Source organism: Hyla sarda, chromosome 5 (genome assembly GCF_029499605.1).
Source record: "Hyla sarda isolate aHylSar1 chromosome 5, aHylSar1.hap1, whole genome shotgun sequence".
NCBI classification, from domain to species: Eukaryota; Metazoa; Chordata; class Amphibia; order Anura; family Hylidae; genus Hyla; species Hyla sarda.
Window position 1 is genome coordinate 254,913,324 of NC_079193.1, and position 26,016 is coordinate 254,939,339.

Here is a 26,016-nt window from a genome sequence, read left to right on the forward strand (position 1 = left end):
AAATTTACAGCAAAACGGGAAAAAAAAAATCATTGTGCAACAAAATTGAAGAAAAATCGCCATTTTGTAACAAATGGGGACTTCCGTTTCTACACAGTACATTTTTTGGTAAACATGTCACTTTATCTTTATTATGTAGGTCCATACGATTAAAATGATACCCTAATTATATAGGTTTGATTTTATCGTACTTCTGGAAAAAATATGCATAACTACATGCACGAAAATGTATACGTTTAAAATTGTCATCTTATGACCCCTATAACTTAATTTTTCCACGAACGGGGCAGTATGAGGGCTCATTTTTTGTGCTGTGATCTGAAGTTTTCATTAGTACCATTTTTGTTTTCATCTGACTTTTTGATCGCTTTTTATTAATTTTTTTTTATGGTAAAAAAAATGACCAAAAATATACTACTTTGGAATTTTTTTGTGCATACGCCATTGAACGTTCGATTTAATTAGCGATATATTTTTATGGTTCGGACATTTACGCATTCGGCGATACCACGTTTGTTTTTATTTACACACTTTTTTTTTTTAAATGGGAAAAGGGGGGTGATTATGATTTTTATTTGGGAAGGTGTTAAATCACATTTATTAATTTATTTATTTATTTATTTATATTTTTTTACTTTTCTTATGCAGTGTTATAGCCCCCTCTAGGGGCTATATCACTGCATACAATGATTGCAGGCACTGTTCAATGCATTTCCATAGGAATGCATTGATCAGTGTTTTCTGCGCTTGATTGCTCAAGCCTGGATTTCAGGCTGGGAATAATATAAGAATAGATAAAGTAAGGTATCTAATCACATATCATAAGCAGTTCTCCTAGTCTAGTAGTGAGGTAAATTTGGGGAGTGATATAAAACTTAACTTTTACTTAGTTAACAAATTAAACACATATAGATAGTGAGTGTTCTATAGGTAATGTATTACCACCCAAAAAGACGCATAATAGAAATAGACAAGCTTATTACTGTAATTTCTCATTAAAGGGGTACTCCACCCCTAGACATCTTATCCCCTATCCAAAGGATGTCTGATCGCAGGGGTCATCTTAAAGAAAGATAACATACTCAGTTTGTCAGAGACCTCCAAGAATTCAGGGAATACAAGGCTTACCTAGTCCTAGACAAAAATCAGAAGATAGATATTGGAGACTGATTTTTCCAATAGGGAGAAGGGGCGTGGTGAAAGAGGAAGAAATCAGAGATATAAGGGAAGAGGATGTTCAAGAGCTACATAGAGAAACCAACCACAGGAATGCAGAAGTTCCTCTACAGTACCAGCCAACTACTCCTCTATCTCATACTATTTCTTAGACGGGGAGAACCATACCTTCAACCTACGGTCGGCAGAGGGAAGATGTAGGCTCAGTATGCAGAACTAATAATACCCCGCAGATTCTCAATTTTTATGATTATCCTTTGACAGAAATACAGATTCAGGCTTTAAGTAGAGGTTTGTCTTTTGTACCTGCGGTTAATTTTGACTCCTTCACATGGACAAAAGACATCCATCTATTCACCAGAAAACTAGGCTGGCACAAGTTCTTTAAAAATCTAGAACGCAAAAAATGCCAGGACCTGTGAGTAACACCAGAGGATCTAAACACAATTCGAGATCTTACTGATTAACTGGAAACTGGAGAGAGGGATAGAGGTGAAGGTCCACTTAGTGAGTTAAGACCTAAAAGTAAGGCCCAACCCCCCACTGGAGATATCTCGTATTGAGATCTTTAGGGATCTCGTGACCAGGAACCTGAGAAATCTGCAAACCCAAGACCCTACCCTCCGTAACAATTTATGATATGAAGAGAGACAGGCCCTCAGGGAACTAGAAAATAATAGCTCTCTTATAATTAAACCATCTGATAAGGGGGGTACATTGTTGTTTTGGAGAGAAATCAGTATAAACTCATGTGTCACAGGATTCTTGATAGGGAGTCATAGGAAATATTGACTCAGGACCCTACGGAAAGATACAGTGAAACCCTCACCATCATTCTACAGGAGGCTAGAACAAACGAATTCCTTGATGACAAGGAATTTAAATTTCTCTGTCCGACTGCTTCCATTACCCCCACATTCTATGCTCTGCCTAAAATACATAAGGGCATAGTGCCTTTAAAAAGACGCCCTATCGTGTCCGGTATAGGCAGTATTACACAGAATGTGGGGGCATATGTTGACAGAGTTCTCAGACATTTTGTCATCTCCCCCCCCCCCGTTATATATACGGGACACCATGGACTTACAGTCCAAATTAGACGGGATCAAGGTGGATGAGGGTACCCTCCTAGTGGGCCTAGATGTGGAAGCACTATATTCTTCTATTCCACATGAGAAAGGATTACAAGCTGTTGCTTACTACCTGTCTACAAGACCTACTTGCCTTTAAAATCATAATGAATTCATACTGTCCCTTCTTAGGTTCATTCTTAATCACAATTACTTTCTCTTTGACGGACGCGATTACCACCAGCTCAAGGGGACTGCCATGGGCAGTCCCTGTGCGCCTACGTACGCTAACATCTTTTTAGGCTGGTGGGAAGCCACCATAGCGGTCGTCGAAGAGAGAGAAAACTATTGTGAGTGTGCTGCGCTATGGGAACAATATATAGATTATGTATTTATGTTGTGGATAGGTACCAATAGAAGGAATTTATGGACTTGAAAAATTCCAACCACATTGGTCTTACGTTTACATATACTTTTGAGAAACTATCAATAGCTTTTTTGGACCTCACTATCTCTAAAAATGGACAAGGTGGTCTTAATACCTCGGTTTACAATAAGGACACCTCGACGAAAAGCCTCCTGAGGTGGGAGAGTTGCCACCAGGGCCCCCTGAAAGGGGGATACCCAAAGGGCAATATCTCCGCCTCAGGAGGAACTATTCGTGTGAGGCTGAGTTTCTGGCACAGGCGAGAGACCTAAGGGGGAGGTTCAAAGAGCAAGGATACCCTGACCATGTCCTGACCTCCACCTATAGGACAGCTAAAGCTACCCTGAGGGACCATTTACTCCTCCACATGCAGAATCATAGGTACCATTGACAATATGTCACGACCAGTGAGGGAGATTATTCAATGTCATTGGGGTATCCTCTTGATGGACAGGGATCTAGGTTCGTATGTGGGAGAATACCCTCAAATAACTTATCGCAAAGGTAGGAGTATAGGGGACATGGTGACACATAGCCATCTTTCTCCTGCCCCTTCTGCTACCACCTGGCTTGGCAGATATTCAGTGGTGGGATCCTTTGCCTGTGGACATCGTCATGCCTATAACTATCATATATATATATATATGATATATGTTTCAGACCCTGCCATGCTTACTGAACTGTTCACACAGAGGCATATTCACAGTGTAGGGTCTGTCCCATGAGGCCACCTTATCCCGGTGGGACGGTCCAAGCTATTTGACCGCCGGCGGAGACAAATTTGCGAGCTAAGTGCCTCACTATTTCATAGTTTCACATTTGCATCTATTACACCATAGCTGTATAGCTCTCCATGTTTTAACTGCATATTCATGTTTCACCTATATCTTTGTGCTGGCTGCATTCTTATGTTGCTGTGTATATATATATATATATATATATATATATATATATATATATATATAATCATCTAGATGTATATAGATCTAATCATTTATATGTATAAGTTGGTGTCACAACTCCCTCCCTCCCCTTCACCCTTTCCACGTCTCCCGTCTGTGCTATTCAGCCGCATTCCCTAGATTAAATTTGCATATAATGTCTGAGGTTGAGTTTACTATTAGGGTTTTATAATTTCTTACAATGCATATATCAATATGCGAGAATAGCCATGTACATCTAATTGTACATATATGGGGCTTCTATATTGACTATACAGGTGTGCTCCGAGACAGGTGTGCAGTGAATATAAAGGCAGCCCTTTAAAAGGAAGAGAAGATATGGGTAGGAGTATGAGGAGAAAAAAAAACCCTTACACAGTCATACCAAAAAAGGTAGGGATGCACCGAAAATTTGACAACCGAATATTATCAGCCAAAAATGGTGCCATCAGCATTTTGTAGAAAGGAAAATAAATGTTGAAACTATGAGAGGCATGGCTTCTGCATAAACACCTGCAGCAGAGCATGTGTCCTGGACTCTCCTCTATGCCAATCCATAAAGCATTAATATGCAACCTGTGGCTCTAGTGTAGAACTATAACTCCTAGCATGCTGACACCCTGCTGCAGATCACTGCTCAGTCTACACTGCAGCTGACCAGACCAAATTAGTAGTACTTCTCCTGTTTCACCAGCTGTAGCTGTACCAGAGAGGCAGCGCACAGCATGTAGCTGAAGCCTTTCAGGCGGCACAGAGGGTAACAACGTGGCCACACTGTGTTACCAGAATCACTAGTAAGAAAATCTGCAGGACCGAATAACAACAATGTGACTGACTGGAGAACCACAACATGCCACTGAAGCACTGCTTAGCCCCAGGTGACCCCCATACTACTGTACCCTCCAATACTACTTTATTCCCTTGTTATACTAGTATTACTGTACACACCCAATACTGCTGAGCCACAGGTTTAAGATAACTGCTCTATAATGACCCAAAGCAAGTACCACTCCCAGCACCCACTATAACTTATAGTGCAACATGCTGGGAGTTGAAGTTTTGGTTTGGGTCAGCTAGAGAGGCATAGGCTGTGTAAAATTTATAAATTCAACAGAAAAATTCAGCTGGTTATTATTGGTGTTGGGCACGAATATTCGCATTTCAAATTTTTATTGTGAATATCGCACATTCGCGAATATTGCGAATATATTCGCTCTATATTCGAAATGACAAATATTCACTTTTTTCCGCATATATGTGCGTATTCGCATATGTGAATATTCGCACATTCCTTCTTTTCACTTGTGGGCTAATTAGAATGATGCAAATACACTTGTCAGAGGTTATCAACAACATCCCTAGCAACCAATAGTAAAGTTGCCCACCCCCTCAATGTTTTCTTCCTTGAATATGCGAATATTCACATATGCGAATATAACGAATACGCGAAATTCGCAAATATAGGATGAATATTCGTCTTTATATTTGCAAAATATCGCAAATTCGAATATGGCCAATGCCTCTCATCACTAGTTATTGAGGGGTCAGGGTATTGCTTCACACTATCCATCAAAAGCCAAAATAGGAGTTAAAAATAAACAGAATATAATGGAAAGCTGTGCACTTTTGGACCCACTTCTGGTTTTAGCTTACAAACTGATCCAAAATACTGACCAACATCTATTGTACTATGTAGCTTTACAATATTAGGTTATTTTTACCTGCTGAGTTATAAGTTTGAGGAGCATGGAATGCAACCCACAGCGCAAATACCTCAGATTCCTAAAATAAAAACAATATAAATTGTTAGATTTTATTTCAATAATTGTACTTAGAAGATGCATAATATGCTACATAATTATAAAGAGTATGTATTGCTACTTTATCAGACTAAACTTTATAAAAGCACAAACATACCAATAATTTTATTTATATACCGTATATACGCGAGTATAAGCTGATGCACCCAATTTTACCACAAAAACTGGGAAAACGTGTTGACTCGAGTAAAAGCCTAGGGTGGAAAATGCCTGTCATCATCCACACTCCGCAGCCATCCACCCCCAAGCTAGAGTATTAGCAGATGGGGGCTTTATCAGCATAAAACATGTGTGGAAAAACTCAACTTATCCTCAAGTATATACAGTATTTTTTTTTTCAGGGGGTATGTGTCCTCCTTGCAAAGAGCATGATGTATGGAGAATTTTAAGCCATTTAGCCCTCCACCAAGAACTCTGGAAAAAGAAATATGCAAAGTAGCTCATTTACATGCCACCTGTCCTGGTGACATTCCCTCAGTATCAGTGTATCACTTACTATGGGAGTTGCTAACTACTCGTGATCAGTGGCATGTTAATGAGCAGCTTTGCATATTTCTTTCCCCAAAATCAATCAGATTAAGACTAGCTGATAAACTGACCTGCCACCCATTTATTAGATTCTGTTATAGAACTTTCCGTGCTATAGTACAAATGGAATGTTAGCATTGTTAGTCTTAAGGTCTAAGTGCCCATGACTAGAATGCAAGTTTAATCTCTGCAGGAAGATAAAAAAAAAGATGTGCAGAACATATAGGTCTAATGGATAAAAATTGTATCTCAATTATATATCAATCAGGTAACTTTTTCACTAAACACACAAAGATAATAAAACCTGAATTCTGATGAGTTGCTACCAGTTCTTTCTTTAAATTATTATGAACGAAACTAATTGTGGTAATCTGACTGAAGCATACATTGGCCCAGATTTAAAGGGTAACTAATTAAAATTAAATTATGCTATTGCGCTCATTATGGTAAAAAAAACATTTTTCAAGTATTCTTTGTTTAAAAAAAATTAAGTTTTTTTCTGGATTTATTCACATGTAAAATCTTTAATAAAAATTACAGTTAAAAAAAAAAATGAAGTTTTCTATGTTTTATTTGTGCTTAAAAAAGCTCAAGGGGACATTTTCCCCCATCTTATACACAGACTTAGGACCGAAGCCCAAACACAGGAAGTGCAGCCTGGAGGGCTCCTCTCACACTTAACTGGCAAATGCTGTTGGTTGTACACACACCCCTCAGCACTCCAGGCTGCACTCTCTGTGTTTGGCCCTCGGTCCTAAGTCTGTGTATAACATGGGGGAAAATGTGCTCTTGAGCTTTTATAAGCAATAATGCTTTTATATTGTGCATCCAATTTAATAAGCGTGCAGTTAGTGACAAGAATTATCTTGTATGAAGTGTACTTCTGGAACGTATTACGATAGACCATTATTTGATAACACTTACATGCAAGACTGGATATTGTGAACTATTTGGAGTCACTAATTTCTTAACAAACCCCTAAGGAAACCTCGTAAATATTTCATAACATTGTTACATTGTTTTCTTTTTTTCTGATTACCCACTAAGGCCAATCAGTGCGTGTTGAGGAAAACTTAAAACACCCAAAAAATAAAAATAAAAAAAAAACCTTCCAAAAAAAAAAGGTTGGCTTTTAGGTTAGTAAACCTTGGCCAATATATTATTTCTTTAGTGGTTGTGAAGGACCCTTCTTTGTCCACACCTGACTCACGCCTGCAAATGAACTGTGGATTCCATGGACTGGGTAGTGAACTTGAAAAAAAAAAAGCATGCTACTGAACAAGTCACGTTACTTGAGTCTACGGGGGAGATTTATCAAAACCTGCCCAGAGGAATAGTTGCCCAGTTGCCCATAGCAACCAATCAGATTGCTTCTTTCATTTTTAACAAGGCCTCTGCAAAATGAAAGAAGCAATCTGATTGGTTGCTATGGGCAACTGGGCAACTTTTCCTTTGCACTGCTTTTGATAAATCTCCCCCATTGTGATGTTTCCTATGGCAATCGAATAAAGGAGTTATTTTTTCACAAGTTGGCGCTGGACATTCTCCTTCTCTAAAACATACTGGGTTGCATGGAACACACACATTGGTGAGGATGGCAGTAAGGAGTAGAAAATTGCAGCAGCTTAATAAAGGCCTTAAACAGTAAAATGACATGGTGAGGAGAACAAAATGTGCTAATGAATTTTTAACCTAAATATTCATTCAACCCCAATTATTTACCTGGTTGTCATAACATGCATGCATAACATGGCTTATGACAGAAGGGGAAGACATCTTTGAGACAGGATCTCCATGTACAGCAAATTCTTTCACTGCAGGATTTTTGGAAAAAGTAAAGCAACGCCAAGCGGTGGCATTCTGTCAACAGAAATAAAAACAGTTAAATTATTAATCTGGTTAAATACACTTACAAGGGAATCTAACCATCATCTTAAGTAGCCTGAATATACTGGATAGTGGTGCAGGTTAGCCAATTTTTTTTTTTAAATAACTGTTTATAAAAAAAATAAAAACAACAAAACAAAAAAAAAAAATTTGGCTAACCTGCATCAGCACAGTTTATCATATAAAATTCTGTAAAGCTATTCTTCTGTAATTCTTAGAAAAGGAAATAAGCAAAGAAGCCTTTCTGAGCAATGAAGGAATTCTTTCTACTGTGCTAACAAGGTTTCTCTCACTTGCTATGGCCGATAACTCCACCCCTTTGCCCGATACCTCTGCCCCCTTTGATGGATGTGCTGAAGAAGAGGAATAAACATGGACGAAGGGGCAGTTATTGGCCATAGCAGGCGGGAGAAAAACATTGCTAGTACAGCATAAAGAACGCATCAATTGCTCAGAAAGGCCAACTTGCTTATTTCCTTTGCTAAGGATTACAACATAATGGCTGCACAGACTTTAATAATGCAGGTGATGCTGATTAAAATGCAGTTTACCTTTACTAAACTGTATATTCATATTAGTGTTGGTGATAATGGGGTCAGACCCCCTTTTAAAGGAAATCTGTCAGCTATAGATGATGCTCAAGTGTCAAAGAGACTGTGTGAGACGCAGGATGTACACCTCTTTCCTCCCACCCCCTCCTTTTCTCGACTGGTTGACATACATAGCATACAGTAATGAAAGATGAGCCCATCCATCAGTCAAGGAAGGGAGGTGTGCATTCCCGTGGCTCACACAGTTAATTTCACAGCTCTGATGATCTAGACCTGACAGATTCCCTGCAAAAGAAGTTGAATAACATTTTCTATGCAATACACAGCTAACAAAAAATACCTCAGCAGTGTCACTTTCAAAAGTGGCTGTGATAAGTGCTGTGTGTTGCTGTATTGTATTGCTAACCCTTATAACTTTCCTATTTTCCATACATAGGCCTGTATGAGGGCTCATTTTTTGTGCCACGATCTGTAGTTTTTAGTGGTACCCCTTTTGGGTGTATGTTACATTTGGTCCCTGTGATGTGACCAGAAAATCTGCAATTTTGGACATTGGAATTTTTTTTAATGTTTACTCCATTCACCGCACAGGATCATTAAAATTTTATTTGAATAGTTCGGACATTTCCACCTGTGGTGATACCAAATATGTTTACAAAAAAAGTAAAACAATTAAATATGTAAAGTGGGAAAAGAGGGTAATTTATTTTGAGGGGCTTATTCACATTATTATTAAATGGGCACTCATTAAAATAATTTTTTGCTATTGCACTGCTTATGGTAAATAAAACAATCTTTCTAATGTACTTTATTTAAAAAATATATATATATATTTTTATGTTTTGTATTTGAAAAAGCTGCCACTAGGTGTCTCCCTACTTGTCCAGAGCACATTTCACCCCCCCCCCCCCCCCCCCCATATCTTTTGCACAGATTTTGGACTCCAAACTCCGGAAATGCTGAGGGGGGTGTAGCCTTAGCCAATCATAGCTCATCTAATACTGAACTGCTGTGGGCTGTGTGTAGCAGAGTGAGGGAGGAAGGAAGTTCTCCCCTGTATGGCTTCAGATGATGTCACGCCTGCTGGGTACGCCCCCCTCCCAGTCTGTGAATTTGACTGAGACTGAGCAGAAAATACAGAGCAATATCAAGATAGAAAAATAAAAATAAAGGCAGGGAGAGGTTTATTATGATGGGGGAAGTGATCTGGGAAGATTATGACATTTAACAACATGCATACCTCCCAACCGTCCCGGATTCGGCGGGACATTCCCGCTTTTGGGGTGTTGTCCCTCTGACCCGGAACGGCCCCCACATGTCCCGCATTTAACTGTAAAAGCCTCTTATGAGGCATTTACAGTTAAATGTGCTGCTTGGTAAAATTTTGACAGGGTGAAGAGCCATTGGCTCCTCACCCTGTCAGTCACTCGTGTCGGTGGCTACAGTAAGCCAGCCAACACAAGAGGCTGGAGCGTTCCTCTGCTCTCAAGCGCATGTGTGACATCATCAGACTCCGGAGCACAGAGTAAGGGAAAAGAAGAGGCAGTGCGGAGGAAGCAGGCTGAGGAAGTAGACCAGAATAGTGTTAAGTATGTATGGCGGTGGCAGCGGGCATGCACCGACATCTCCAGAAAAAAAAAAGGAGCAAAGTGTTTTCCAGATGGTATGTCTCCAGCTGTTGCAAAACTACAACTCCCAGCATGCCTGGACTGCCTTTGAATGTCCGAGCATGCTGGAAGTTATAGTTTTGCAACAGCAGCAGGCACACTGTCTGGTAAACACTTAAAAAGGGGCTGCCGCCTACCTAATGCAGGGACTCTGCCGCCTACCTAATGCGTTTGCGGGGCAAAGTAGGGAGAAAAAAACAAAAACGCCTTTTTGTAACTTTTGGGGTCTTCTGATTCTATGCAGTGCACTTTTTAGTAAAAAAAAGACACCGTATCTTTATTCTGTAGGTCATATTCTGACCCCTATAACTTTTATTTTTCCACGCACGGGGATGTATGAGGGCTTATTTTTTGCACTTTTTTTTTTTTATTGGTACCATTTTTGTTTTGACGGGACTTTTTGATCACTTTTTATATTAGTTTTTTTAGGGTATACAAAATGACAATATGTTTATTTTTGTTGACATTTTTAAATGGGAAAAGGGGGTGATTCAAACTTTTATTAAGGTAGGGGTTATATCACATTAACTTTTTATTTTTATTTTAGTCCCCATAGGGAACTATTACATGCAATCTTCTGATTGCATACACTGTTCAATGCTATGCCATAGCATGGTGGTAATATAGAAAAAAAGGAAGACCGCGAACGGCGCCTCGTGTATTACCCTTAGAGTAGGTGTGGAATAGTATAACCCCTTATAAGTGGCTGCTCACCTTGGAGAAGAAGAAATAGTGCATATCACCTCAATAAGAGGTATATTGGTGGAGCAGGCTGCTCAGCCGGAGGGTCCGCAGGGTTCAGGAAATCCTGTCCTGTTAAAGCATGCGAAGAGGTAGAGGGAAAAAAAAGGACCAACGATTTCCAGGCACTGCTAGCTCAAAACACCGGAGGCACGAGTTATAGATGAAGGATCCTTGCAGGGATCATATTTATTAAAAATAACAAAAGTACAGATGACGCGTTTCGAGGGTAACCCCCTCTACCTCAGATCAACATCTGAGGAAGAGGGGGTTACCCTCGAAACGCGTCATCTGTACTTTGGTTATTTTACTCGTGCCTCCGGTGTTTTGAGCTGGCAGCGCCTGGAAATCGTTGGTCCTTTTTTTTCTCTATGCCATAGCATGGCATGGAGCAGCAGAGCGACGATCGGACGGAGATAGAGGCAGGTATGGACCCTCCCCCATCCTCTTTCACCGCGGCGGTTCCGAACAGCTCGACTAAGCTCCCGGAAACCGTTTAGTTTTAGATGCGACATTCAACTTTGATCGTCTAAGGCAGTGGTTCTTAACCTTGTTGGAGGTACTGAACCCCACCAGTTTCATATGCGCATTCACCGAACCCTTCTTAATTGGAAAAATTAAATATGATTTTTTCAAATTCAAAACATAGGTATATATTTAAAGTATATATTTATACATAGGTGCACAAAATGAACAAAACCATTAAAGAACAAAACCATTAAGACACATTAAGCGCAGGCAGTGTTCCCCCTACATTAGGCAGGCAGAGTCCCCCTACATTAGGCAGGCAGAGTCCCCCTACATTAGGCAGGCAGAGTCCCCCTACATTAGGCAGGCAGAGTCCCCCCACATTAGGCAGGCAGAGTCCCCCCACATTAGGCAGGCAGAGTCCCCCCACATTAGGCAGGCAGAGTCCCCCCACATTAGGCAGGCAGAGTCCCCCCCCACATTAGGCAGGCAGAGTCCCCCCCCACATTAGGCAGGCAGAGTCCCCCCCCACATTAGGCAGGCAGAGTCCCCCCCCACATTAGGCAGGCAGAGTCCCCCCCCACATTAGGCAGGCAGAGTCCCCCCCCACATTAGGCAGGCAGAGTCCCCCCCACATTAGGCAGGCAGAGTCCCCCCCACATTAGGCAGGCAGTGTTCCCCCACATTAGGCAGGCAGTGTTCCCCCACATTAGGCAGGCAGTGTTCCCCCACATTATGTAGGCCAGTGGTCTTCAACCTGTGGACCTCCAGATGTTGCAAAACTACAACTCCCAGCGTGCTGGGACAGCCAACGGCTGTCCGGGCATGCTGGGAGTTGTAGTTTTGCAACATCTGGAGGTCCACAGGTTGAAGACCACTGATGTTGGCAGTGTTCCCCCACAGACATACAGCCTCCAGCCATATACAGTGTATGGCTGGAGGCTGTATGCCTGTGTACTGCCCACTTCAGTGCTCCGACCGTCGCTCCGGCTATAGCAGTAGGTCTCGGGAACGGTGGTCGCAGCACCGAAGAGGACGTGCCGCTGGTCAATTACCAAGCTGGCCAGCACACATCTTCCTCCTTCACTATCCTCCGGTCCTCGGTGCCTTTGTTTCCATGGGCGCACGCACGGGACATCAGTGACGTCCCAGCGTGCGCTAAGTCCTGGCGGCCCTGTGTTTTTAAACTTAATGCGGGGCCGCAGGGAGTTAATAGTGATGGGGAGAATTGCCCCATCGCTACAGGACGGGCAAGCACCGGCTCTGCTCGGGGCCCCGAGCCAGCTCGGGCCCCAAGCAATTGCTCGGTTTGCCTGTCCTGTTGCGACCTCCCCCGCCGAACCCCCAGGATTGACTCACCGAACCCCTGGGGTTCGATCGAACCCAGGTTAAGAACCACTGCTCTAAGGGGTTAATGCCAGGCATCACCACGATCGATGATGCCCGGCATTAGACAGGGGTCCTGGCGGCTAATGACTGCCGGGACCACCCGGCTATGACGCAGGGTCAGTCTGTGACCCCGCGTCATAGCAGGTAGGCCCTTGGTCCTTGAGGTGTTGAAACTCAGGGGTTGCTGGGAGTTGTAGTTGTGCACCATATAGAGAGACACACGTTAGGGCAGCATTCCCCAACCTATGACTCCAAACTCAGAGCATGTCCTCACTGTGAGGGAATTCTGGGAGTTGTAATTTTGTACCATAAGTAAACTTTTTTTTTATTTTTTTTTTACATCTTAAAGGAGTACTCTGGTGCAGAGTATTCCTGCTCCGTCCTGCAAAAGTAATGAAAATAAACCATCTCTTACCTTCCTGGGTTCCCGCGGAGTGCCACTACAGCTGATCAGTCCTCCGGTCCATCTTCTTCATACTTCCGTGTGAACGAAGAGTCATGTGACGCTTCGTTACACACGGAAGTATGAAGAAAATGGACCGGAGGACCGATCAGCTATAGTGACGCTCCGCGGGAACCCAGGAAGGTGAGAGATGGTTTATTTTCATTTTTTTGCAGCCCGGGCAGGACGGAGCAGGAATACTCTGCACCAGAGTACTCCTTTAATTTCTTGTGTTGGAAATGTGTATGTGCACCAAATGTAATAAATTGTGCAGGGCATGTGATAAAAATGGGGTGGTATATGTTTTCTACTTCAGTACATCCCTTTGTATGGTGCCTCCTACTTTGTGTGTAACTTTTTAACCTGTTGCGCCAAAATTTTGTCCGTTACACCACCCCGTAAAATGTACTAACTCATTTTTTGTGTTTTTTTTTTTTTTTCTTCTCGTTTCAGATCCGTGTATGCAGATGACTACTTCTGATTCGGTGGATTACGTTGATGACCAGCTTTTTTTTTTTTTTTTTTTTTTTTTGTTTAATATTAATAAAATGGTTAACGAGGGCTTGTTGGGGAGTGCTTTTTGGACTAAAAGTTATTAAAAAGTTTTTTTGGTTTTGTTTAAATTACTTTACAGGCTTAGTAGTGGAAGCAGTCTTATAACCGTCTTAATGCTGTGGGTTTGGCGTTAGCCTCAAAAACAGCTAGCGCTAACCCCCGATTATTACCCTGGTAAACACCACCACAGAGGTGCTGGGAAGAGTCGGTACCAACATCAAAAACGGCACTCCTGAGCCTAAGCGGTAGGAGGCTGGCATTATGCTGGGGAGGGCCAGTAACAATGGTCCTCGCACACCCCGGTAAGGTTAGGTTGTTGCTTCTTAGTTGGTATCTGGTTGAGCATAAAAATAGAGGGAAACGCACACTATTTTTATACTCCGCAAGATACCAACCAAGCAGCAACAGCCTGACATTACCAGGGTGGGTGAGGAACACTGTTACTGGCCCCTCCCCACCCTAGATAATACCAGCCTCTTACCACCTAGGCGCGCCATTTTTGACACCCTGGGCCTGTTGGTACCGGCTCTTTCCGGACCCCTGTGGCAATGGGTACCGGGGTAATAATTGGAGGTTAATGCTAGCTGTTTTTGGGGCTAACACTAAGCCCCGGCTTAAGAATGGATTTCATCTTTAAAAAGGCAGCTTCTAGTACTAGATAGGACAGGAGAGAGAGTACAGAGAAATACTACCAGACAAGAGAGGGCACAGAAAAGCCCACCCTCACTTACTGGACTTTGTCCATGCCTGTGCTTCAGCTTGGACAAAGCCATGATTTCTATAAAAAGGAAATAACATTTTCTCATGAAGTATATTAGAAAGGCTAATGTTTTGCCAAGATGTACAAAATATAAAAAGTTTTTGAATCTAACAGTGCCCATGTAAGGGGGTACTCTGCCCCTATACATCTTATATTCAAATGAGATCATGTCAGAGTGCTGGCCTGGAGATCGCGGGGGCCCCAGAGGCCAGACATGTTATCCCCCATCCAAAGGATAGGTGATAAGAGGTCTAGGTGAGGATAAATATTTTACCATATATAACACGTTGCCAAGTGTTGTGTGTGTGTATATATATATATATATATATATATATATATATATATATATATATATATATTATATATGGGAAAAACTACTGCTTGGTTCCTTAAAGTGTACCTGTCATTAACAAAAACTTTTTATATAATGTAGATAACATTATATGTATATTTGTAATACTCGTTGGTTAACAAAATGTGTATATGTTTGTCCCTGCAGCTATTTCCTGTGTGTTTCTGTCAGGAGTCCAAATACAGGAAGTGTGGATGGACAAGCCGGGCTCTGTGCACCGAGGACAAGCGGGGTTCTGTGCACCGAGGACAAGCAGAGCCCTTCTTGTCCTGCCTTCACTTCCTGTATTTGGTCTTCTTACAGAGACACACATGCAATAATAGCTGCAGAGACACCATTTTTTATACCAAAAATATACACATTTTTTAACCAATGTATATTACAAATAGACATATAATGGTATTATCAACATATCAAAAGTTTTTGTTAATGACGGGTACACTTTAAAAGGGAGCTTATGTTAAGTGGTGGAAAAGTCATTTGAGTAGTAAGTCATACTTACAGCACTAATTATAAGTCTGATCGGTACGGTAGCACGTGTCTTATTAATCAATTTTATTGGAAGAGTCTTCCAAGTGCCAGATGGCAAATCGCCAAAATCCAAGCAGTCAGCCTTTCCTGTGTCCACCTGTAGAAGGACAAAAAAAAAAAATTTTTCACTAAGAATTTTTTTTTATTTTTTATTAAAATACATTTTAAATTGAGCAGAGTCTTCCCCACCATATATAACTATGCAAAAGGATATGAAGCTTCCCATGCTGTTGCCACAGCACCCATTTCCATTGAGAGACTGTATTGTGATTGTACGGCACAGGAGACAAGTGCTGTAGAGACTGAGAGGGAAGCTTGGTTTCCTATTGCATAGTTCTATATGGTAGGGAGCACTGTGCGGTTCGAGAATTGAAAATACATTTTGACAATAGTCCTTTGCCAAATAAAACTCTGGTGGTACAATCAAAGAAAAACAACTCCATGTATTATAAGGACATACAATATTTTCATTTTTAGTTTTTCCTCCTTGCCTTCTAAGGGTATGTTCCCACATACCATGAGCAATTAGAATGGAATTGAAGAGGAATAATTTTGGTCTGGAAAATCTTGATTTTTGTCATTTTCTCCTTTCCGTGGAATTGCTGTGAAATTTGTGCAGAATTTCCGTGTGAAAGTAATTTTGTCAGGAAAAAACATGTTCATTCTTCAGTCAGAATCTGAGGCTAAAAGCCCATTTAAGTCTATGAAGTCTGACGAAATGACTTTCACACTGAAATCCTCAGGTGAAAGAATTCAGTGTCATTCAGCTAGCAGAAATTCCTCAGTGTGAACAGGGCAGCGGAAAGTTCATTAAAGTTAATGGAACTTTTATTTAAGGATAAATTAGAGCGTAAAAAGCAAGCAGAATTACACAAGTTAATTCTTCTTTATTTCCTTAGTGTGAACATACCTTAAAGATACATAACTCTTATTTTTCCATCCACAGACCCATATGGGGGCTTGTTTTTTTGTGCAACAAATTGTTCTTTGCAATGACAACTTTAATTTTATCATAAAATGTACAGCACAAAAAAAAAAAAATTTATGATGGGAAATTGAGAAGAAAACTGCAATTTAGCAAATTTAGTGGGGGGGGGTTTATTTTTACACAGTGCGCTTTATGGTAAAAATGTTATGTTTTCTTTATTCTATGGGTGAATACAATTAAAATTATATCAATCATTCACACTTTCTATTACTGTACAACTTTTATAAAACTTAGACTTTTTAAACAACATATGTATGTTTAAAATATGTATGTTTTAAGTATGTATGTTTAAAAAAATGTTTGACATCAGCATGATTGTGGTGCATGTACACGTACAGTATTCTGCGCAGATTTGATGCTGCAGATTTCTATGTAAGCTAAACGACTGGACACAGCTTTAGCTGCGTATCAAATTCTGCACATCAAATCTGCTGAGGATACTGTAGACTAGACCCTAAGGGTTCGTTTACACGTACAGAACCGGCTGCATATTTTGCGCAGCTGCTTTTGCTACCCATTAACTTCAATTCTGTACGTGTGACTATACCCAGAGAGTATTTTACGCTGCAGATCCACCGGTGACCCAACCCTTTAGTGTGCCTCCAGCTGTTCCAAACTCCCATGTGCTGCTTGCAGCTGCAATCCGCTGCAGACACAGGGACGAGAGAGTCGCTGTGCGCATGTGCAGTGTACTCGGACATCGCGGACGCTACACGATGTATGTGAGTAGACTGCAAGTGTGCGCAGCTAGCTACTCGCAGGTGGCTGCTTTTCGGGGATACAAGCACAGGGTGTTACACAGGGTGTTTTCGGCAGAGGAAGCATACGCCATGATGCTCTCGACACAGAAAGCACCAGTGAGGACGAGAAAGACCCCACTTTCCAGTTGTCTTCCTCCTCATCAAGTAGTGATGATGAGCCCCCTAAAAGGCGGCGGAGACGTCGCCATGCAGGGCCACATACTTGTATGAGCAACTATGGCGCCTGTAATATTCTGACCTCCCAGACAAATTTTCCTATGCCACCAAGAGGTGAACTTGTCTGGGCTGTCCCAGAGAACTATGAGCCCAAGATTCCTGCATGGCGACATGGGAATCAAGATTGACATTGTCTGATTCACTGAAATTGCCTTTTTTAGTAATTTTTTTCAGTGACGACTGTCAATCGATGGTGGAGCAAACAAATCTGTATGCCCAACAGTCTGTCGTCGCACACCCAGGCTCCTTATTGGCTAGGCACAATGGGTGGAACCCAAGTCAGTGAGGCTGAAATGAGGACTTATTGGTGCCTCGTACTGCACATGGGCCTAGAAGAAAAAAAACCTGTGTTAGGCAAAACTGACTCCCAGACCCCCCCCCCTATAAAGTATGTCCATGACATGTCCCAGTCATGGCATACGGCCATATGGAAATGCTTGCATTACACTGATAATGCAGCATGTCTCTCCCCCCCCCCCCCCCCCGCCCCAAAATGATCCTGAATAAAAAAAAAAATCAAACCAGTCATCAATCAATTCGGTGCCAAATTTTCGAAGGTCTATGTTCCTGTAAGGGAGGCCTCTATTGATTAGTCCCTCATCAGCTTAAGGTGGAGATTCATCTTCCGCCAATATAGCGGGCGAGGTATGGCATGAAACTCTATAAACTCTGCGAAGTACCTCAGGGTACACTTGCAAATTTAGAGAGAGTACAAGGTAAGGAATTCCTGTATTGAATCCCCAGAATGTCCCCCCACTCTGGGTGTTAACTGCTTCTTTAATTTTTGAAAAATCCTCTGAAAAATTAAAGAAGCAATCTGATTCATTGCAATGGGCAACTCAGCAACATTTTCTCTGAACATGTTTTCATGAATCTCCCCCATTGACGTCCACGTTTTAAACCCAAAAACCCTTCACATAATACCCCTGATAAGAACCCCCCGCCCAAAAAAAAACAACGAGTCATGGGTCATTGAGTCACTAGTATTGGGGTTTGCATATTGCCTCAAGTGGCAACAGTTTAGGGACGGCCACACACAAAACATTCCCAGAATGATTAAGAAGACCATAGGGTTTGGGTGGGCATCATTTTTACTTTTGGCTATGCTCTGGGTCATCATTCTGGGAACATAACTGGCATATCAATAGGAAAAATCCAATTTTCATTTTTTCCCAAGCTGCAATTTATCCATTCATGGAAAATAAATTTAGGGAACACCCATCTGTTACTAATGTCCATGTCCCCCTATACACCTTCCCTAGGGGGGTGTACTTTCTGTAATGGGGTCACATGCAGGTGTTCCTTATTTTTGTTCTGAATGTATGTAAAAGTCAGCTACTGATGTGTCCGTAAGCAACATGGGCCTCAAATGTCAAGGTAGTTCTCTCTCATGAACATGAACCCAGTCATATTTCCAGGTAAGAATTTTGGGTTAAATGTTGGGTGTTCCCAGAATGATGAAGCAAAGCATAGGGTTTGTGGGGGCACAAGCTGTAATTCTGGATTTTCTCTAGGTCAGGGGTCGGCAACCAATGGCACGCGTGCCACTCATGGCACGCAGGATGCATTTGAGTGGCACACAAGGGAGCGCCAACCAGTGGCACAGTTACTAACTGGGGCCAGTCCCGAGACTCAGTCACTTTAAAACAGCACTGGCTGGTGGCATGAGATGTGCCTGCATGCAGCACATTCATTATCAGCAGTGCTGAAGATTCGGCCTGGAAGGTCAGATGATCTGTCACCCCTGCCCGGTTAGTAATTGCTGTGCAGGAAAGGGAAAATTTTCTCTCTTTTCCTCCTGTCACCTCATTCAGCTGCCATGCTCTGCTGTCTGTCGGCAGCATGGAGGGGGAGTGGGATCGAGGAGGGCAGGTCAGGGGTCAATGCTAAAGATCAGCGAGTCTCCTGTATTATTCTTTGGAATACATTCAGTTCAGCTCCTGGCTATAAACCGCTCTCCTGCCCCAGAGACTGTCTCTGGTCTCTGTCAGTCTTTAGATCCCACTAACAGAGTGTCACCTACAGATTATATACAGTCACCTGTATTATGCAGGTCTGAATTAAAATGTTATCCGTACTGAACAAAAACCATTATTAGCTGTTGTGTTAATCCCCTTCCACTGTATTGTCTTTACTGTTAGGCCCTTACAGCGGGAACAATATAAACCTGTGTGACAAGCCACACCCCACCCACTATAAACCACACCCATATTGCGGGCACACCAAGCGACTTTGAAAAAAAAAATTGGCACAGCACTACCAAAAGGTTGTCCACCCCTGCTCTAGATCATCATTCTGGGTACCTAATTGGCATATTAGTATGATAATTGCAATTTTCATTTTTGACACACTGCACTTCATCCATTCCTGTAAAATGAATTTATGAAACACCTGTGGGGGGGGGTTAGGGCACTTTATGTAATGGTGTCACATGTGGTTTTTTTTTTTTCCCCCCTCAGAATGTATGTAACAGTCAGCTACTGATATGTCATAGGCCTCAAATGCAAACCCCTCTATGACTCCTGAGCCTTGTTGTGTGCCCACACAGCACATTACCCCATATATGGATGTATTTCTATTCTCTAGAGAAAAAAAAATTGTATCCCAATTTCTTCCATTACCCCCTGTGAAAATGATAAACTTGAAGTAACACTTGCATTTTAGTGTAAAAAAACTGATTTGTTATTTTTACGGCCCACAGTTCAAAAACCTGTGAGGTGTAAATACTCACTGGACCTCCTTGAGAGGTGTAGTTTCAAAATTGAGGTCAATTGCTTTAAAAAAAAAATAAAAAAAATGTTTTAAAAGGGTACCTCATCAAAAAAAAACTTTTGATATATTATAGATTAATGTATGCAGAATAACTTTACAATTGCATGTTATTAAAAAATATGCTTCTTTCTATTTAATTTTCCACTTTGAAGAAATTACCACTAGGGGTCTCCCTACCAGTCCTGGCAGCAAGCATTTCAGACTCATGCTGGAGTCCTAAACACTACGAGCTGCCAGTCTGCTTTGTTCACAAGGGAGAACACTCAGAGCTGCCAGCCTGCTTTGTTCACAGCCTGTTTGGCTGTGAACAAAGCAGGCTGGCAGCTCTGAGTGTTTAGGACTCCAGCATGAGTCAGAAATGCTTGCTGACAGGACTGATCGGGAAAAATACAATAGAAAGAAGCATATTTTTCATTAAAATGCTATTGGAAAGTTATTCAACATTCATTAATCTAAAATATATAAAAAGTTTATTTGATGAGAGGTACCCTTTAAAGATTTTTGGGTCAGAACCTCTGCCATTGCAGTGCAAATCACCACTTTAGGACTCAAATGGGCTTGGTGCTGTCTCACTCCTAAGCCCTGTTGTGCACCCACAGAGCACTTTACATCCACATATGGGGTTTCTGTTGCAATTGCATTTTACAATCCTGACGTGCTGCTGGGAAGTGGAAATAAATTGTAAGGTCACTTGTCCTCTACTGGTTTACTAAAAGCATAGATCACCTATCCACAAGATAGGTCAAAGGTGTACGATTGTTGGATGAAATGGGGGTTGGGGGTTGGACTGCCAGGACCCCAACTCAGCAAAGAACAGTAGTGCCTAAGTGCTCCCTCAGTATCTTGCCATAATATTTGACAAAAGAATGCAACAGGTTGAGGTATCTGATATCTTAAGGAAAGAACCTGAACTCTGACTATGAGAATGAATTACTATTAAATGAAAAAGTAAGGTACTACAGGTATTATACTTACGATTAAAAAGTTTACATATTAACCCTACCATTCAAAACATCAAGTTTAAATCTCAAGAAAGAGCTAAAAGGGGTATAAGTGTGTGGTTGGGGGGGGGGGATTTAGAGACAGTGGAGGGCAGTTAACAAGGGATGTATAGCTCTTTTTTGCTTACAAAAGTCGCACAAAAAGTCGTATAAGCACCTAAGCAAAATTTTTGTGCGACTTTTGGCTGTAAGCAAAAAGCTACAAAAAAGAGTTTACAAAAGTGAATTTCATTTTTCACTTTGCAGCGGTCAGGGATTTATGAAGTGCGAAAGTTGCAGAAAAAGTCCCGGCCCCCTCCAAAACAGCGTAAATGTAAGCCAGGCCGGAATTGGCTTACAAAACGGCTTTGCAGGCAGATTTTATATTTCCCACTGGCAGGTTTTATATTTCATGGCTCCAGCGGGAAATATAATATTACAACCCTATAACAGAGCCCAGGCTGGCATTATAATGCAGCCACCCAGGCTCAGTCATATATTATACCTACAGTGAGGGCATGCTGGGAGTTGTAGTCTTGTAGCAGGTGGGAGATGTGCAGCACGGGCTTGGGTGGAAGACAAGCAGTGTCCCCATAATTAGAAGGAGAAGCGGGAAGAAAATATGATGGAGCCCGGGCAGCTGCAGAGTGATGCCAGCCCGGGCTACCTTTAACGTACCACAGCACTGCGCAGTTTTTCTATCCCCTACTGTAATTTCACATTTCCCACTGGGTCCCGTGATTGGCCGGGACCATACAGCCAATCACAGGACCCGGCAGGAACTTTGATATTACAGTAGGGGATTGAAAAAATACTGCAGCGGTGTAGGATGACACCTATCATAGCTTTCAAGCCTTTCTCCCCGGCTTTTCACCTCTTTTCTCCCCGGCTTTTATTTATTTATTTGATTTTACCTCACCTGGCCGCGCTCCGGCAGGCTCAGGTTCAGTCTGCGTTTTTTTTTTTACTGCGGCGCCTGTAAAGCATTGAAATCATGCAGAGTGACAATCCCTGCTGGCTCCTCTTCTGCGCGGTGTGAAGAACGTCATTCCCTGCAGCCACAGTAGGTGAAGGTGGCCGTAGCGCCGGTGACATCACTTAAGCCGCGCAGAAGAGGAGCTGGCAGGGATCATCACTCGGCATGCTTTCAATGCTTTACAGGCGCCACAGTCCCAGAAGACCTGCAGCCTGAACCTGAGCCTGTCAGCCGCCCGCACATCTCCTGCACCGCTTAACTACAACTCCCAGCATGTCCTTACTGTAAGGGATGCTGGGAGATGTAGTTATGCGGCACGGGTGGCAGGAGATGTGCGAGCGGTTGACAAGGTTCCTTGGCTTGCTTGTCACCCACCCGTCGCCGCATGACTTCAACTCTCAGCATGCCCTTACAGTGAGGACATGCTGGGAGTTGTAGTCGTGTGGCGCAGGCGGGTGACAAATGTACTAACCTATTCTCTGTGTTTTTTTTTTTCTTATTTCAGATCAGTGTATCCTGTTGACTTTAATTTTTTTAATGTTAATAAAATAGAGGGCTTGTGGGGGAGTGTTTTTTTGCAATAAAAGTTTTTTTAAACATTTTTCTTTCTTCTTTTTACTTGACAGGCTTAGCAGTGGAAGTCCATTACTAACTGTGGCTTAGCATTAGCCACAAAAACAGCTAGCGCTAACCCCCAACTATTACCCCGGTACCCACCACCACAGGAGTGCTGGGAAGAGCTGGTGCCAACAGGCCCAGAGCGTCAAAAATGGCACCCCTGGGGCGAGGTGGTAACAGGCTGGCATTATTTAGGCTGGGGAGGGCTGCTAACAATGGTACTTGCTTACCCCGGTAACGTCAGGCTGTTGCTGTTTGGTTGGTATCTGGCTGAGATAAAAAAAAATAGGAGGAACCCCAAATATATATATATATATATTATATTATATTATATTATATTATATATTTTTTTTTTTTTTTTTATATACAAAAAAAAACATGTGGGGTTCCCCATATTTTCATTCTCAGCCAGATACCAACCAAGCAGCAACAGCCTGACGTTACCAGGGTGGGTGAGGACCATTGTTACTGGCCCACCCCAGCCGAAATAACGCCAGCCTGTTACCGCCTAGGCCCAGGAGCTCCATTTTTGACACTGCGGGCCTGTTGGTACCGGCTCTTCCCAGCACCCCTGTGGCCGTGGGTACCGGGGTAATTGCGAGTTAGCAGTAGCTGTTGTTGTGGCTAACGCAAAGCCCCGGTTTAGTAATGGATTCCATCTATATGACTGCTCCCACTACTAAGCTTGTAAAGTAAATTAAAAAAAAAACACGTTTAATAAAACGTATTTAAAAAACACTCCCCCACAAGCCCTAGTTAACCATTTTATTAATATTAAAGAAACCACTGGTCATCGTACTTCTTCGAATATGAAGTAGTCCACAGGATACACGGAGCTGACATGAGAAAAAATAAATAAATGGGTTAGTATATTTAGAGGGGAAAAAATGGCAAAAAAAAAAGGAATAAAAACACACACACATATATATATATATATATATATATATATATATATATATGCGCACACACACATTTATATATATATATATATATATATATATATATATATATATATATATATATATATATATATATATAGATGCAAATCAAAAAATGTTGCATTATCTTGTAATACCTTTTTTATTGGACTAACAGAATTTTGTAGAGACAAGCTTTCGGGATTCCACCCTTTATCAAGTCCAAAGCAAATCTATATAAAAGAGAAAAAGAGAAGGACCAACGGGCGGCGCCTTGTGTGTTAACCCAATATATATGTAGGAGGTGGGGGGAATATGGGGATGACCCCACAGGGCTTATAGATGGTCGCTCACCTCAAGACTGTAGTAATAGGCATATAACCCCAACAACATGGGGTACCATCAATCCTAGAGACTCTGTCAAGCCAGTGGGTTGCAAGAGTCGACCCAAGTCGTCCTGTAGATATGTGAGTTGAAATGCGGCAAAAAGAACCCTTGAAACCAGCGCTGCGACTATTAGGAGTGGTAGTGCTGTAAGCCAGGTTATTGAGGAAGCAATAATGTAGTCGAGGTAGTAGTAAAGATCCTCAGCAGGATCATTTATTGAAGAAAAAAAACAATAAAGATAAAAGATTACGCGTTTCGGGAGGAGCCCTCCCTTCCTCAGATCAGGGCAATTTATGACCCATCTTAGTGTGAATTCTCCACATCTATTGTCTTAAGCCCTACATATTTGTGAGATGTAACCTGTGCCTTCTGCTTGTGAGCTTAGATTTGCTTTGGACTTGATAAAGAGAGGAATCCCGAAAGCTTCTCTACAAAATTCTGTTAGTCCAATAAAAAAGGTATTACAAGATACTGCAACATCTTGCATATTTTTTCATAGCTGCGACTTGAGGTGGGATTACAAATTGTTTATTGGTTTTTGCTTCTGTGTGCTAAAAAAAATGCTTACGTGGACACACAGGGTTTTCTATATAGTCACACGCAGGTCGCAGTTGAAGAGTGAGGGTGCAGTTGTCCACACTTGTTAGCTAACATACTAGCCGTATATCATGATTCCAGAAGCCTTACTGTAAATATACATGATGCCTCCTCAGTTGCCTTATGGGTGCATGTTTTGTTTCTACTAGCTGCCACCTACTCCCCTACCACCTTACAAGCCTCACTGCCAACCAGATCCCCCACATTTAATGTTCCTTTGGCTCCCTACCCACCCCGCCCTGCCCTCCCCAAACATACCAAATTTGAATGTTATTGGATTCTTGCATAGGTTATTAACAAAACTTGTGAACAGAAGTCATTGTTAACCTTTTAAGGACGCCGGGCATATGCATACGCCCTGCATCCCTTAAAGGAAATCTGTCATCAGAATCACCCGCACTAAACCTGTTACACAGGCTTGTAGTGTGGGTGATCCTGATTAAAACGCTTCTTACCTGGTTAAAAATGGTTCAGCGGTTCTTCAGATATCTTTATTTTTAGTTTTCTGTTATTCCCTGGCTTGGGACTCAGTGGGAGGTCTTATCATCTGGGACTCGGCCACACGTCATTCTAGCTGGGCGGAGCTGCCGCCCCGCTCATGAATATTCATGACCTTATCCTCATGGTCTAACTCCTTTTTCTAGGTCTGGTGCATGAGGATAAGGTCATGAATATTCATGAGCCGGGCAGCAGCTCCGCCCAGCTAGAATGACGTATAGCCAAGTCCCAGATGATAACACCTCCCACTGAGTCCCAAGCCAGGGAATAACAGAAAAATAAAGATATCTGAAGAACCGCTGAACCATTTTTAACCAGGTAAGAAGCATTTTAATCAGGATCACCCGCACTACAAGCCTGTGTAACCGATTTAGTGCGAGTGATTCTGATGACAGATTTCCTTTAAGAACGTGGGGCGTATGCATACGCCCGTGGGAATTCCGGTCCCCGCCGCTAGCCGGTTGGGGACCGGAATGCCTGCTGAAATCATTCAGCAGGCATCCCAGCACATCGCCAAGGGGGGTCCTGAGACCCCACCGCCATGTTGGCGATCGCAGAAAATCGCATGCCAATTCAGACATGCGATTTTCTGCTATACCGGGCTGATCGGGTCCCTGGTGACCCGATCACCTGGAAAATAGGGATGATCGGAGCGGTCAGGGACAGCCCTGATCATCCTGAGGGATAGGAGTGAGGTCGCAGTGCTGCGATCTCCTCCTATCCCCTGCCATTGGTCAGAACTGATTCTGACCAATGGCAAGGCAGGACAGTGGGTTGCCATGACAACCCCGGTTCTGCCCACCCCTGGATGTCGAAGGGAACGTGAGGAGAAGATGCCTGGGGACCACGGATCGTCACTGGAGACTGCTGGTTCCTGGCTCAGGTAGGGAAACTACGGTGGGGGGGGGGGGGGGGAATGAAAGTGAAAGTAAAGTGATCTTTATTGTGGCAACCACTAGAAAGGCCAAACTGCAACTCCCAGCATGCCCAGAAAGCCAAGG

The 26,016-nt window shown here is 42.3% G+C and overlaps 1 protein-coding gene across 5 annotated transcripts in view; it reads right to left on the reverse strand.

Moving 5' to 3' along the window:
* CEP192 (centrosomal protein 192) overlaps window positions 1-26,016 on the reverse strand; it is a 208,911-nt gene that overhangs the window by 60,455 nt on the left and 122,440 nt on the right. For all 5 annotated transcript variants that reach the window (XM_056521514.1, XM_056521513.1, XM_056521515.1 and 2 more), the window contains 3 exons: window positions 15,277-15,402; window positions 7,685-7,822; window positions 5,336-5,396 (listed from right to left, as the gene is read on the reverse strand). In XM_056521514.1, coding sequence (XP_056377489.1) covers window positions 5,336-5,396; window positions 7,685-7,822; window positions 15,277-15,402 — 325 coding nt within the window. The remainder of the gene's footprint in view (window positions 1-5,335; window positions 5,397-7,684; window positions 7,823-15,276; window positions 15,403-26,016) is intronic.